The sequence below is a fragment of the Bos taurus genome, chromosome 27 (genome assembly GCF_002263795.3).
Source record: "Bos taurus isolate L1 Dominette 01449 registration number 42190680 breed Hereford chromosome 27, ARS-UCD2.0, whole genome shotgun sequence".
Classification (NCBI taxonomy): domain Eukaryota; kingdom Metazoa; phylum Chordata; class Mammalia; order Artiodactyla; family Bovidae; genus Bos; species Bos taurus.
Genome location: NC_037354.1, coordinates 17,658,541 through 17,674,745, shown reverse-complemented (window position 1 = coordinate 17,674,745; position 16,205 = coordinate 17,658,541). Strand labels below are relative to the sequence as shown.

Below are 16,205 nucleotides of genomic sequence, written 5' to 3'. Positions count from 1 at the left end.
AAATCAAGAAATAAAATTTAATAAAAGAAGAAATAGAAAGACTTCCCTCTCAGCCCAGTGGTTAAGACTCTGTGCCTCCACAGCAGGAGGCACAGGTTCGATCCCTCGTCAGAGAAGTTCCACGTGCCTCAGGGTGCAATCAAAAAAAGAAAGAGAGAAATATAGCCACGGATTATCTAAAACAGATGTGACTGGTTCACCTTTCCACAATCCTCTGAATATACCTGATGTCAGGGTGAAAATGCAAATAGGGAACACAAAGAGCAGAAGAGGACAGTATCTGGGATTCATAGTCTAGTTCATATCTGCTCCCTGCCTTTGAGGGCACAGGATTAAGATGTATAAGGTTGAATGACCAAAGAGGTCTAGATTAAAGAGAAGGGTGAACAGAGACCCCCAAAATAAGCCCAGTTACTTATTGACCTCCTTCTATGACTTTCTATGCTGATTAAGAGGTCCCATTATCAAACTTTCCTCATTTATTCTCTAATTTAGAAATTAAAATTTGTGAGAAACTTTTTCTTAATAATTAGCAGTCATTCATAGGTTAGATCCATGCGTTTTCTTGTCAAAGACTAAAAATACTGACACAAACTTATCTGAGTGGGAAGAGTGGATGAAGGTGTGCCCTCTGTGACAGGTGACATCCTGCAATGGGAGCAAGGAAGAAAAAAAAAAACCTTAGGGACAGAGCACTAAGAATGTGGAGCCTGAGTGAGACAAGACAAAAGAGATTCTGCTCAGTCACTATCCTCTTCCTACACCCTGGCATGTTGGGATAAAGAAAAAGCTTGATTTGGTCTTTCAGAGATGAAAAATCTTCTGCTTATAGAAAATAGCAAAAGCTCGGAAAATAACCTAATATAAAACTCAAAAGGTAAAGAATCAGCCTGCAATGCAGAAGACTGTGTCCGATCCCTGGGTCAGGAAGATCCCCTGCAGAAGGAAATGGCAGCTCATTCCAGTATTCTTGCCTGGGAAATACCATGGACAGAGGAACCTGGAGGCCACAGTTTGTGGGGTCACAAAGAGCCAGACATGACTGAGCAACTAACACACAAAACTCAAAAAATCACTCAGCACCCACAGCCTTGATATATGTATCGACTAAATACTTTGCTCTGTCACCTTTGAATATATTAACAAACAACAGAAGGCTCCATGATCTTGTGAATATGGTAATGTGAATGCCACGATGATATTCACACATATCTTTGTAGCATTCTGAACACATAACTCTTCCTGAGGACCAACTCTTCAGGCCCCACAGGATGGGAAGAAAAGCACTTTTTCAGAGAAGGCCGAGTCATGAACAATAAGGAGAACCCATGCCTCCAGCCCCCTGGAGGAGTTAGGTTTGCCCTGGCACACAGAGCTTTACACATAAGACAGACACATGCAAATAGTAGAGCTTTTTAGAGTCAAATAAATAAATACACTTGAAAAAAATGACATAGATTTATAAACCTGGCCTATGACAATGGGATTCAGGTTACTAGGAACTAGTTCTATCTTTACATTTTCAGTGATCAGCACATATAGGGGGCAGTCTAGATAATGAATTTGATTCAAGACAGGATAAAGTCAGCTTTCTCCTATTGGTGTTAGAAGTTGATTATCCAATTTGGCTGTTCAGTGGGAGCTCAAGACAATGGAAACTCTTGAGGGTTGTGGGAGGCGGGGCGGTGCTTTCTTTCAGATCACCTGATGTTAATACTATCAATGCATTAATCATCCTAATGAATAGTTACAGTTGGTCTTAGACCTCACTCTCCGAGAAGGCTGAGGGCGTCTCCCTCAGACGTGGTGATTCAGCGAGCAGATGACAAGAGGGCCTGTGTTGGTCCCTTCGTTTGGGAGACAAGGGGAGAAGATGGGCCTGAGAGCCTCTTGGAAAGAGGCTGGAGGGAAGCTGTAGATGAGGGACTCGTCTGTCACGTTGTAGAACGCTATATGTCCGGACTCATAGTCTAAGAAAATGCCAACCTTATGCACTGGCTCTCTGACGTGTTGGCCTTTCAAAGGTGATGAGACCCAAAGACTATAATCATCGCCAATCTTTAAGCCTATAAGTGAGAAGAGGTCCCCAGGAGGCTTGGGGAGATTCCCCTTCCTGCTCACTGAGTCCTTACAGATGCCCACCTCCCACTCGGTCTTGTTGCCTACTTCTACCTCCCAGTAGTGTCTCCCGCAGGTGAAGACCTGAGTGCCCAGCACCGTGGCAGACTGGTCAAATCTTTCAGGGTTGTCAGGCAACTGCTGTCGGATTCCTCCATGTTTCACACTTTTCAGATCCTCAGACAAGACTAGGTAGGCATTGGCTGTGGCTGGATCTAGGGTTATATCCGCTGCAAAAGGAGAAAAGAATGAATCCCCATTTGCATTCTAGAAAACTCTCTTACGTATGTGGAATTTAAATTAAGGTCTTAGTATCTAGTCCTTTTTTTTTTTTTTTTTTTCTGACTGAGCCACTCAGCATGCAGAATCTTAGTTCCCCTACCAGAGACAGAACCCATAACCCCTGCAATAGAAGCATGGAGTCTTAACCACTGGATCACGAGGGAAGCCCCTAGTCCTATTGTTTAAAATTTAATTTAGGTGACGGTGGTGGGAATTTTTGTCCTAATTGGAACAGTGTCTCTGAGACCCTTCTTTTACTGTATCACAAAACATAGAGAGTGGATCTCTAAAAGGAAACCAATAAATCATGTGGAGAATGATACTGGATCTCTGATAATGGAGTGGAAGTGGTTCTGTTTCGTATAGATCGGTCTTATGGACTCTGTGGGAGAGGGAGAGGGTGGGGAGATTTGGGAGAATGGCACTGAAACATGTATAATATCATGTATGAAACGAGTCACCAGTCCAGGTTCGATGCACAATACTGGATGCTTGGGGCTGGTGCACTGGGACGACCCAGAGGGAGGGTATGGGGAGAGAGGAGGGAGGAGGGTTCAGGATGGGGAACACAGGTATACCTGTGGTGGATTCATTTCTATATTTGGCAAAACTAATACAATATTGTAAAGTTTAAAAATAAAATAAAATTAAAAAAAAAAAAAGACACTTGTAGAACTAAGAGCTGTTTATCCACACAGGTCATATCTTTTGTCATTTGTATTTGTTTTAGCCAGGGTTGGTTATGGTTCTTGAGTTTGAGTGGGAGAAAAAGTTATCGGTTACTGAACTACTTGGTGCCAGGCATTTTCTGTACATTATCTCATTTAATCATGGCAAATATTATTATCTTCTTTCCATTTTTATAAAAGAAAAAAATACTGAGGTTTGTAGAGGTTAGGAAACTGGGCCAAGATTACAAAGTTGCCGAGTGTTTGAATAGCAATTCCTAATCCGCATTTTTCATTATCTCAAGCTTAAATGTATTAATAACTTCCTATGAGTTAGGGCTCCCCAGATGGCGCTAGTGGTAAAGAATCTGCCTGCTCATGTAGGAGACACAAGAGTCACAGGTTGGATCTCTGGATCTGGAAGATTTGCCTGGAGTAGGCAATGGCAACCCACTTCAGTATTCTTGCCTGAGGAATCCCATGGACAGAGGAGCCTGGTGGGCTACAGTCCATGGGGTCACAAAGAGTCGGACCTGACTGAGCACAGATATATTGCAACTGCCAATGATCATTCGATGAAACTCGTTTTGAACCCCGTGAGAGACCACCTCTCCCAGCCTCCTGGGAGTAACTATCATTGATTATCCAGACAAGATCAGGCACCCCCATCATATCATTTTATACTTTTCTTTGTAGATCAAATCCCAATCATCACTATCTGTTTGATTAACATCAGTCTCCTCAATCTCACTGTAAGATCTACAAAAGCAGAAGTAAATGTCTCATTCATCATTGTAAATATGTGCATGCGTGCTGCATGTGTGCTAAGTCGCATCAGTTGTGTCTGACTCTGTGCAACCCTATGGACCGTAGCCTGCCAGGCTCCTCTATCCATGGGATTCTCCAGGCAAGAATACTGGACTGGGTTGCCATGCCCTCCTCCAGCGGTCTTCCTGACCCAGGGATCAAACCCGTGCCTCTTATGTCTCTCTTATGCATTGGCATGTGGGTTCTTTACCACTTTGCACCACAGAACCTAAGAGCACAGTCCCTACTATAGCACATAGTAGGCACTTCTCAAATATCTGTTGAGTCCAGCATCCATTAGGCCTTTCTCTGAAGGTCAGATTGTCAACAAGATAAAAGGTGAAACCTAGTGCTCACCTCTCTAAGTCTTAGCCAGTGTAAATATTTGGAGCATTCTAAAAGGATAGTTCTTTGAATGTTCCCTCACTGAGATTTAAGAGTTTAGATCAGCTTTTATCCTCACAAGAACAGAGGGAGCAACGCAGAACCCCCTGAGGAGGTCTGTGTGTGTGCATGTACAAGGAGACAGGATGGACAAAACAGGACCATGCAAACAGAGGAAGGAGCAGGACTCAGACAGAAAACAAAGTCAGATCAAACATCAGTCAAGTCTCAGTGCTTCTGCCCATTCCAGCAGAGATGGTCTGTGCCCACCCTGCACCCATCAACTCTGAAAGCCCCTAGAGGGTTGACAAATCATGCTGACTTACTGCTGAATTTTCTTAGCATCTCCCTCATTCCTGTGATGTGGCACAGAGTCAGCTCCGTGCTGATGGCCTCCGGACACTGAAGCAAGAGGGGCTCGCTCCTACGGGAGGGCAGAGACGGTCACTTGGTCTCCTCCGCACAGACCGCATGACCTGCTCCAACGTGAGAATCCAGCCCTTTCTGCCCCAACAGCACGGACACTTTCATCCCCTCTCTGAAAACCTATTGTATCAGCACCACCACCCCATTCCTTACACGACTGAACACAGAAGAAAAACCTACCTTTCCAGTATTCCTCTCACATCCTAAGGGTATAAAAGAAAGAAAGTTAGTTTTCTGCACTCTGAGCGCTAGCAAAGACAGTCCATTTTGAATACAGTCCTTTGCAGATTTCATAGAGTCCCCTTCCCATGGCTCAAGAATACTTTGAATGGGAGATCGTGTGGCAGAAAAAAGTCTTGAACTTCTTCTAGGATGAGTGCTTGTGAATGTGAAATGTTTCTCACAATAACTAAAGATCTCTTTTTCTCATACCATCCTTTGTCAACAGAACTTGGCTGAGAAAGGAGTCAAACTATTGGCCTTTTTATCTAATGATGTCTCTGGGAGGTAGAAATAAGCAAAGGGAAGTAGCTTTGTGAGAGGTGAAACTAAGCCTGTGTATGGTTAGACTGGGTTATTGTACGTGCTAAGTCTCACTTCAGTCGTGTCCGACTCTTAGCGACCCCAGGGACTGTAGCCCACCAGGCTCCTCTGTCCATGGGATTCTCCAGGCAAGAATACTGGAGTGGGTTGCTGTGCTGTCCTTCAGGGGATCTTCCTGACCCAGGGATGGAACCCAGGTCTCTTAGGTCTTCTGCATTGGCAGGCAGGTTTTTTTTACCAGCAGTGCCACCTAGAAAGCCTGAACTGGCTTATTGGGAAGGCAATAAATTAAACAGCAGCATTCTGGGGAGCTAGTCTAGGAAAGTGATTTGAAGCTGGAAACAGGAAACTGGAACACAGCTTATGTTTAGAAAGGTCCCAAAGAACTCAATAGTAGCCTAGAAAGTTAGTAGAGGAAAGATGGTGAGGAATGTGGACTCAGTACACAAATACATGGGTTCTATCACCTACTAGCTATTTGACAGGCAAATTATCTGAACTACTAAATAACTGCCACTATTACCTGGATGAAAGTCGAGTTTTGGGGAGAATGGATACATATATATGGATGGCTGAGTCCCTTTGCTGTTCACCTGAAACTATCATAACATTGTTAATGGGCTATACTCCAATATGAAATAAAAAGTTAAAAGAAAACAAAATAACTGCCTCCATTAACCCGTTTTAGGGCTTCCCTGGTGGCTCAGAGGTTAAAGCGTCTGCCTCCAATGCGGGAGACCCGAGTTTGAGCCCTGGGTTGGGAAGATCCCCTGGAGAAGGAAATGGTAACCCATTCCAGTATTCTTGCCTGGAGAATCCCATGGATGGAGAAGCCTGGTGGGCTACAGTCCGTGGGGTCACAAAGAGTCAGACACGACTGAGCAACTTCACTTCACTTCAACCCGTTTTATCACTACCAATCACCTATAGTAAATATCATAATAGTTAAATATCATAATAGTTAAATATCATAATAGTTAAATAATAGTATTTAACCTCATCGGGTCTTTTTGAAGATGTAATTTAAAGTGCCCAGTACACAATGTTCATTAAATATAAAATATTTGGCAAAGCTGAGATTGCAATAAGGCAGGTACACAAAAAAATTGGAGTCATAATTTGACTTGTTTGGATGGACATTCCTCTTTTTTTCCTTTTCCTCTTCAAAATTTTATTTACACTATACAGAGAACAGTCATTCTTTAAGAAAGTTTTCTTGGGGGGCCAGAACTTAATTTTTCAAGTAAATAAAGAAAACTTTATTCTGTGCAACTTGAAATATGATAGATGACATAAGGGTTTTTTTTTTTTCATTCGTTTCTCCAATGTTCTTACCTCGAAAGACTCTATAATCGAGTTCTGACACGTGGACTCTATCTGTTCCATCATTTTGCTCAGGCTTCGCATCTGCTGGGTCAGCCTGATTTCATTGTCCCGCAGTTTCTTCAGGTTCTCTCGTTCCTCCATTTCCAGCAGCTGCAGCTGCAGCTGCTCCTCCTCCTTCAGGAACTGGTGCATTTTTGCATATTCTGACAGGACAACCTGCTTACAGGTCTTTGTCTCTTCCTGCCGTCACACCAGCATGCACACACGCGCGCACACACACACACACACACACGGACAGTAAAGTTAGTCACAGAATCACTTAAGTAGATTTTTAACTCTTACAAAGTCCTAGAGTTTCACTGTGATAATTCTTGAAACCTGACACATAACACATACATTCTGTTGACTAGCTAGGTGGATAGTTTGATATTTTAGGAGCTGTGTGTTGTAGCTTATAGTAGTAAAAAAAAAAAATCAAAAATTCTACTCCTAGGAGATTGTCATTCTAGTGGAAGCAACAAAAAATAAACAAGCAAATTATGATAGGTGGTGATGAGTACTATTATTTTTTAAAAGTAAAGCAAAATAAAGTTAGGACAAAAATTAAGGTGGGGGAAGCATGCATTCATTTATTCATCAAACATTTAGTCAATGAAAGTAGACAATGGATCACATACTAGGAATAGAAATGAACATCACCAATGCTCCCATGTAAGAAGTCAGAGGTTATTGAGATAATCAAAAACATGCTTTTAAAAAATCTAATTAGACATTTAGTTCTGCTTTTTGCTATACAGCTTAAATTCTAGTCTGCAGCTAACCTCGAGCTCTTGTTCAGGTGTACCAATCCGCACCGTATTTTGCTTCAATTTTCCTTCCTCTTTGTTTCTTTTTTATCTGCCCTTTTTCCCCTAAATCATTTGAGATATTCTTTTTTTCAATCAGTTTCCATTCTATATGATATATCTATAACATATATTTCATAATTATAATCAGAGCAGACATATAGGTAGCCACCATGTGGTATAGGTACAAAGAAGGGAAAAATAAGCCAGCCAGGCGATGGGAGAATTGAGCTGAGTCTTCAGATGGACAAACAGAGGTAGGCAGCCCAGAGCAAGGATACTCCACACTGCAGCACTGGAGATGGTAAATTCTGTCATTTCCTTCTGATGCTCCGTGAAGCATCCCTCTATGCCCTCTTGTAGAATCACATACAAAATGGAAAAGTAAAACAGATACTGACCTTACACAATATCACTCTCTCCTTCTCATGGTTTAATATAACCTCTGTTTCCTTTCTCTTTTTACACAAAATGTCTAGTATTTCCTGGAGTTTCTCCTGCAATAGAAACAAACTCTTTGTGGTAAATGAGCAGAGCACCAGGTCATGAAGGGGTCTTGAGGACCACTAACAAGATGACTGAGACTTTAGATCAAAAGGGGAAAAAGGATCCATGCCCAGATTTGTGATATGGTGCCTGGAGACTAACACCCATGACTGTTACCCATAGAAAATATTATGGCAGTTGGGGCTTCCTTGGTGGCTCAGACAGTAAAGAATCTGCCTGCAAGGTGGGAGATCCGGGTTTGATCCTTGGGTCAGGAAGATCCCCTGGAGAAGGGCATGGCAACCCACTCCGGTATTCTTGCCTGGAGAACCCCATGGACAGAGGAACCTGGTGGGCAAAGAGTCGGACATAACTGAGCAACTAACATCACCTTATGTGATAGAATCTGATTTGTGTTCTGAAATTCATATCGAGCCTCCCATCTTACTTTGTGATGCTCCTCAGCCTCACTGGAGAGATTCATTCTGTTTACTCCGTGGCCTTGGGTTAAGAAGTTGTGGCCCCCCGGCTCCTTGTCAGACAACATCCTGGTGGCAGCCAGCATCCTCTCGTAGCTGCCCTGGTTGCCCTCACTCTGCAGGACCTGGGATCTGAGCTGCTTGCCGATGCCAGCCAGCCTCCCCAGACGCTCATTGGGCTGGAAATGCGGGATCTCCAAGGTCCTCCAGCACTCAGGACATGACAAGGGGGTGTTATGTTCCTCCCAGCTTCTCAGGAGACACACCAGACAAAAGCTGTGCCCACACTCGGTGGTCACTGGGCTGGTGAAATAGTCCAAGCAGATGAAACAGGTCAGCTCCTCCCTGAGATTCTCCATCAGATCTGCTGTAGACATTTTCTCAAAGAAGGACATCTCAGCAAGTCTCTATTCTGGGATTTGAAAATGCTCCCCCAGAGTCTATTGTTTCGAGTAACAAGTAGGTAATCATTTTGCTATGTTGTTATTACACAAAATTCTTACTCTCCTCTGTGACTAATTTCACCCATTGACACAAAGCCAATTATGACTTAATTTGGAACTCCTGTATGCTGGGTTCATCATCAACCCCAAACTTTTAAGGAATGTCATGCAAGCCACATGCTGGATTCTGAGGATACTTGCTGCTAAGAGTTGTCATTTCAAGAGTTGATTACTATGTATAAATAGTACCATCAAACCACTGAGACACATTGGTTTTAGGCTGGAGGGTTGGGTAGGCTATGCTAAGTCACTTTAGTCGTGTCCGACTCTGTGTGACCCCATAGATGGCAGCCACCAGGCTCCCCCGTCCCTGAGATTCTCCAGGCAAGAACACTGGAGTGGGTTGCCATTTCCTTCTCCAGTGCATGAAAGTGAAAAGTGAAAGCGAAGTCGCTCAGTCATGTCCAACTCCTAGCGGCCCCATGGACTGCAGCCCACCAGGCTCCTCCATCCATGGGACTCTCCAGGCAAGAGTACTGGAGTGGGGTGCCATTGCCTTCTTCGGAGGGTTGGGTAATTTGGTATAAACCAGTACAGAGATTTAAATTATAATGATCTCTGATAATATCGGAATTGGAGTCTCAGCCAAATCTTTCCACTAATGGAATCTAGTTGAGATACTGAAGGAAGAAAACTATAGTATACATTCCTTCTCTCTTTAGGGCCTTTTCTTTCTTTGACCAGAGCCTACAAGCTTTTCACTCCTTTATCAGGTACTGTGTCCTTTGATTTAATTTTATTTATTCCCCCAATTGAGACTAATGCCACTGAAGCATTCCCTGACTTTTGATGTACAGTGGATTACTAGAGTTACATGTATTGCTCTGCCCTACAGACTATGATACTCACCTCTCTGCCACCACAGAAAGCACCAAGAACATCTTTGTTGTTGGAACTTGCCATGGGGAGCCATGACACTGTGGAGTGGATGGAAAGAAATTGTATTTCAGGATAAAACATAATTTTGCCCATTTCTTTTCACCCTTTGAAAATTTTTAAACTAGACCTTCTTAAACCTCATCACTTCTTACTGTACAGAAATTAAGTATGTAGATGTTATTTTTATACTGATGAAAAAATTAAATGTTCGATTTGCAGACTGTGTACAACCACCTCTGAAATTAGTGCTGAATCCTATACATTTGCTGTCATATGTTCAGAAGAATCGAGTCTTGTCATGGCACGTCCTCCACTCCCTGCATACCAGGAAGTGGAATCTTAAAAGCTCTTCCTCAGAGTCTAACCAGCTCTATACCCCCATCATGTTCATCATACTTTATTTCTATTTTTCTCTTCTCAGTCTCCAACTTGGCAACCTTTCATGGTTCTCCATACTCGTGTTATCCTAATAATTTCTTTCTGACATTCATGCTCCCAACTGATTCTTCTTTCCCAATCATCTCCAACAAGATGTTAAATGTTTCCTTATCCTGAACTTTTGTCAAAAGACGTTTTCAAGCCTGAAATGATTCTGCCTCCACCTTCCATCCTCCTAGTCAAAACTCATTTTTCTAAAGTCATTAATGTTTTAATCATATGTATATGGGAATGACTGGAGTGAGAATTTATGCTAGAAAAAAGAAGCACCAGAGCAAAGAGTTATACCAAAGTTTGGGGTCATGAAATATCTAGTGTTCAGATTTCTTATAGGCTAGAAATTAGGGGCACAGCTTCAAAATACTGTTAGAAATTAGTCTTGAGTAAGGGTCTTGCAAACACACACATACATGAGATAAAAACTACACTGCCATGAATTGCCATCTCTGGGAAAAGGATTTATGTTACCATGTACAGTCGATCTGTTAATTTCCCACACAAACTCAGAGTCTTTCACACTGACCAGAATTATTAGAATAAGCCCTTCATCACAGAGCCCGTATTCCAGTTTGGAATGAGGGGACTCTCGTGTTCTGAGTCGACTCACACTGATCTGTTTCATCCCACTTCCCTCTTCCAAATAAACCCCTTCCGTAACTCAACACAATAACCATATCTTATTCATCACTGACTAAAAGAACCTTTTGCTCATAGAAAGGACTCAGTTTCCCTGTAAATAAGTTTCAGATGAATAGGTAGGGGAACCATATTGTTGTAGAATCACAATCTTCTGTCTAACTGGAAGCCAAGAGGTCATACAGTCCAACCACCTTCTAAAGATGATGAAGAAATGGAGACTAATAAATTGTGTTAGTTCCCTGAATACTTAGTGTAGGAGTCAAGCCTGGGCTAGGAAGCTGGGTCTCCCTCCTGCCTGTCATTCTTTTCTGTCTACACTATGCTGCAACTTGCTTATTGTCTTCTTTTAAAAAATAATTTCTATTTATTTTGGCCACGCCTTGTAGCACATAGAATATTAGTTCCCAGTCCAAGATTGAACCCAAGCTACCTGCATTGGCAATGCTGGGTCTTAACCACTGGACTGCTAGGGAAGTCCCACTTACTTACTGGCTCAAGTGTCTTTCAGAAGGAAATTAGAGAGCTCTCATTATGGTGTGATCCTGTGATAAGCATCTGCAATCAATGGCTACACACTCACTATTGGGAAAGCAGACTTCTTTACCTTCTGTCTGAACACCTTGATTAGATTTAATTCAAGATGAAGTTTATAGAGTGGGCCAGCCTTCCCAAAACCCATTATACCAACGCTTCGAGCCCTGTACAGCCAGACAGGATTTCTGAGATTAACAACTCAAACAGCTGCTTCTCTGGCCTGTCTCCTCCTGCAGAGGTAACCAAGAGGTAACTCAAGAGGTCCGCAGTCACAACTATCACCCACTTGCAGCTAGGTGTGAAACACACAGAAAAGAGGAACCTCAAAGACACAGGGAGGGCTAAGAGTTCCCAGGTGGTCCAGTGGTTAGGACTCCACGCTGACACTGCCAACGTTGAAGATTCAGCCCCTGATCCCGGAAGATCTTGTAAGGCATGTAAAAAGAGCCTTAAAAAAAAAAAAAAGGTGGTAGAATTTAAATTTCTTGACTGCTTTGGCATTTTTGTAGAAGAAATATTTCCTTCTTGATGAAAAACCAGGGAAAACTTCATTTGACCTGAACCTTTAAACTAACGGCTTAGGCACATTTCAAATAAAGGAATAAGCTACTATTTAGAAGTGAGAAAGCTGTGGGGATATTTGAAGAATAAAATACAGGATCTGACAGTGGGTCAAGGTATTATCATAACAAAAAATATAGATTGTAACATTCTCTTTATCTAAGACATATTAAAAGACCCTGTTTGGCTTGTAAATATTCGCCTTTGTTATTCTTTCTAGGTAGCCTGTTGTTTCTACCCACTACACCTGGAGGGCAGATCAGAGGGGAGGGAGCTAGTGCTAAAAATTCACACTCCGTTCAAAGTTGTAACCCAGCAGCTCCTGCTGAGTTACCAAGGTCGGAGGCTGAGAGTTGCCTTCCAGAGCTCTGACAATTTATACGTCTTATGTGAGAATTTAGGCTGAGGTGTTTTGTTTGTTTTTCTGGAGAATAAACCCTTTATTTGTTCATCCCTTTACGTTAAGAAAAGTCAACTGTTGAAAATGTACTTGTTCCGGGCTTTGTGCTGAATGCTTTATGTACTTTATCTTCTAAAGAGATAAAAAGGGAAGCCAAGGAAAAGAAGAAAAACATCTGAGTTAGGAAGCCTGAGCAGGAAAATTTTTAAAAAGCAGTTCGAACAAATAGTGAAAAATAAGGATAAAAAGACATAGTCTAAATTTAGGTTGGACTATTAAGAAAAAGGAGTTATAGTTTAACTTCCCTCTCCATTTTATTTGTTTTTTCGGTTCCAATCTTTTTTTTTAAATTATTCTTTAAAATTCATTTTTCATTGGAGGATAATTGCTTTACATTGATGTGTCTGTTTCTGCTGTATAACGACATGAATCAGCCATAAGTACACATATATATCCCCGCTCTTTCCCCTTTTTTAATGGGGAGGATGGGATTTGAGATTATTACAGATAAATAATTTTGAGTACCATGCAAACAGGATTTAATATTGGTAAAGGATAATGCTAGATTGAAAAAAGAGAATGCAAAAGTAACTAGTTTTTTTTTAATTTATTTATTTTTAATTGAAGGATAATTGCTTTACAGTATTGTGTTGGTTTTTGCCGAACAGCAACATGAATCAGCCATAGGTATACATATGTCCGCTCCCTCCTGAACGTCCCTTCCACCTCCCTCCCCAAGGTCGCTAGTTTTATGTCTTGCTTTTATCATGTGACACTCTTTAGGAGATGCCTATCACTTAATCCTCCAGGAATTATTAAACATCTTTATGTTCCAGGTGTAGTATACCCAGTAAATTAGAAAAACAATTATCTCACATAGACATGTATTTTATAGGTAAGGAAACAGATGCTTTTGTGTGTATATGTTGCTTCCTCATCTTTTTAATGGGAAGGTCTGCTTTTCTCAAGGAATTATTAACGTTTATTCCTAAGATTCTCACACCAAAAAAACAGTTATCTTTAGGGGAAAAAAGAATGAGAGTAGCTAGTATAAAATGAGAACTTTGGCTCTTTGCCAAACACCATTCTCTCTCTATCCATTTTTTTTGTTGTTGTTTGTGGCCACGTGTACAGCTTGAGGGATCGTAGTTCCCAAACCAGGGATGAAACTCCACTCCTTCACAATGGGGCTTCCCTGGTGACTCGGACAGTAAAAACATCTGCCTGTAATGTGGGAGATTGAGGTGAGATTCATGGGTCGGGAAGATCCCCTGGAGAAGGAAATGGCAACTCACTCCAGTATTCTTGCCTGGAGAATTTGATGGACAGAGGAGCCTGGCGGGCTACAGTCCATGGGGTTGCAAAGAGTCAGATACAGCTGAGCAACTGAGAACATACAGCACTCACAGATGAAACCGTTTACCTCAGTTTGGAACTCAAACCCAGCCAAAACCCAGTTTGGGACTTAACACCACACGGCTGGGACTCAAGCCCAGCCAAAACCCTGTTTGAGACTTGTACCCACGTGGCTGGGACTTGAGCCCAGCCAAAACCCGCAGTACCTGGTTTCAGGACCTAATGAAGCTCAGGTTGTTGATGTCTCATCACAGAAAGAATTCAGTGAGAGACAAAGTAAAATGTGAGAACTGGATTTATTCAGATACAGAGAGAAACACATTCCACAGACAGAGTGTGGGCCATTGCAGAGGGTGAATGCACTGTGAAATTTGGTGTGATTTGTTTTTATAGGGGGAGGATTATTCCAACTATTTTGGAGATTTCCAGGATTTGGGCCACCGCCCACTCCTTGGTCTTTTAACAGTGCCTAGAACTGTCATGGGATCTCTGGGTGCATCATTTTGCTTTGTTGATTGAGGATTAAGATCTAGTCTTGTCTGCCATCTTGGTCCCATTTGATTCTAATCAGTTTTATTGTGTCCTTGGGCTATGTCATTTTTTCAAAAGTTGTGGTGCTGGTGGTGATTTAGTCGCTAAGTTGTGTCTTGCGACCCCATGGACTGTAGCCCGCCAGGCTCCTCTGTCCATGGGATTTCCCAGGCAAGAATACTGGATTGTGTTGCCATTTCCTTCTCCAGGGGATCTTCCCAACCCAGGGATGGAACCCAGGTCTCTTGCATTGCAGGCAGATTCTCTACCAATTGAAGCCCTGTCCCTTTCCCTCCTGTTACACAATTGAGCAACTAATACTTCACAGTGGGAACACAGAGTCTTAATCCCTGGACTACCAGGGATTCCTTCTCAACACTTTTTATATTTTTACTTAATGCTCCCAGTGGCCCTCAGTTCAGTTCAGTTCAGTTCAGTCACTCAGTCGTGTCCGATTCTTTGCGACCCCATGAATTGCAGCACGCCATGCCTCCCTGTCCATTACCAACTCCCGGAGTTCACTCAGACTCACGTACGTCGAGTCAGTGATGCCATCCAGCCATCTCATCCTCTGTCGTCCCCTTCTCCTCCTGCCCCCAATCCTTCCCAGCATCAGAGTCTTTTCCAATGAGTCAACTCTTCGCATGAGGTGGCCAAAGTACTGGAGTTTCAGCTTTAGCATCATTCCTTCCAAAGAAATCCCAGGGCTGATCTCCTTCAGAATGGACTGGTTGGATGTCCTTGAGGTCCAAGGGACTCTCAAGAGTCTTCTCCAACACCACAGTTCAAAAGCATCAATTCTTCGGTGCTCAGCCTTCTTCACAGTCCAACTCTCACATCCATACATGACCACTGGAAAAACCATAGCCCTGATTAGACGGACCTTAGTTGGCAAAGTAATGTCTCTGCTTTTGAATATGCTATCTAGGTTGGTCATAACTTTTTTTCCAGGGAGTAACGTCTTTTAATTTCATGGCTGCAGTCACCATCTGCAGTGATTTTGGAGCCCCCAAAAATAAAGTCTGACACCGTTTCCACTGTTTCCCCATCTATTTCCCATGAAGTGATGGGAGGAGGTATATATTAGTTCTAGTCCCACTTACAGATGAGAAAACAAACCTTGCTTGTGAACCTTGCCCTAGATATTCAAGGTGGCTTAACTCCAGTTGTTGTTTAGTTGAGAAGTTGTGTCTGACTCTTTTGCAACCCCATGGACTATAGCCCACCAGGCTCCTCTGTCCGTGGGATTTCCCAGGCAAGAATACTGGAGTGGGTTGCCATTTCCTTCTCCAGGGGATCTTCTCAACCCAGGGATCAAACCCAAGGTATATTCCTTACCACTGCACCACTAGGGCATCCCTGTTGCCTTACTCCAGAGTCCCTGCTACTACCCACAGAGCTGTACTTCCATTTCCACAGGATTGAATGAGCCACAAACTTTAAACTCGAGGAGTATACAACTGTGACCAAAAGCAGCTTTGTTGGTTGTGCAAAGATCCAGTCAAATCAAACACTGAAGGTCAATGGGGTGTCTCCCCCTCCAACTATCCAATGGTAATTGGTGCTAGATACTGCCAGGTGGCGCTCCGCCCATGTTTATTGATTGCAGCCACAGAGGTTAAGTTCCTAAGAGGTTAAGCTTATGACATAGCTTAAGAGAGCAAGTGGAATCTCTTGAGAAAAACAAAATGACACTTTTCCTCACCACCCTTGCCCTTTCTTGGATATTGAGGTGCAAAGATCTAAGAAAATACCTGTTGGGCTAGGGCATGAATTATAGTTGGGAGAATCCTAGAGTTGGAGGTCTTAGGCATAGCTGGGAATTCATGAATTATAGTAATTCATGACAATAATCAGGTACTGTGTTTAAGTGTGCTTGACGAAAATTGCTGCAAGTACAAGAACTAAGTGCTAAGCACCCTTAAGGAGCTGTTAAAGGGAAGGTTAAAAAACAAACAAACAAAAAAAGACTTTTAGAAATGCTTGTGGAGGAGCATCCC

The 16,205-nt window shown here is 42.5% G+C and overlaps 1 protein-coding gene across 1 annotated transcript; it reads right to left on the bottom strand.

Annotated features, from left to right (window-relative positions):
* Window positions 1-1,797: 1,797 nt before the first annotated feature.
* Window positions 1,798-8,741, bottom strand: TRIML1 (tripartite motif family like 1). Its single transcript, NM_001205868.1, has 6 exons — window positions 8,334-8,741; window positions 7,801-7,896; window positions 6,564-6,794; window positions 4,866-4,888; window positions 4,586-4,683; window positions 1,798-2,348 (listed from the first exon to the last, which is right to left on the bottom strand). Exons 1-6 carry the CDS (start codon window positions 8,739-8,741, stop codon window positions 1,798-1,800), a joined length of 1,407 nt encoding a protein of 468 aa, NP_001192797.1.
* Window positions 8,742-16,205: the final 7,464 nt, after the last annotated feature.

What these genes read in the sequence shown, in the direction of transcription:
- TRIML1 (NM_001205868.1), bottom strand. Translation starts at nt 8,741, where the DNA reads ATGTCTACAGCAGATCTGATGGAGAATCTCAGGGAGGAGCTGACCTGT. An exon ending in CGATTATAGAGTCTTTCGAG is followed by an intron (nt 4,889 to 6,563) that starts GTAAGAACATTG and finishes TTATACCCTTAG; the next exon opens with GATGTGAGAGGAATACTGGA. An exon ending in GTGAGAGGAATACTGGAAAG is followed by an intron (nt 4,684 to 4,865) that starts GTAGGTTTTTCT and finishes GCCCTCCCGTAG; the next exon opens with GAGCGAGCCCCTCTTGCTTC.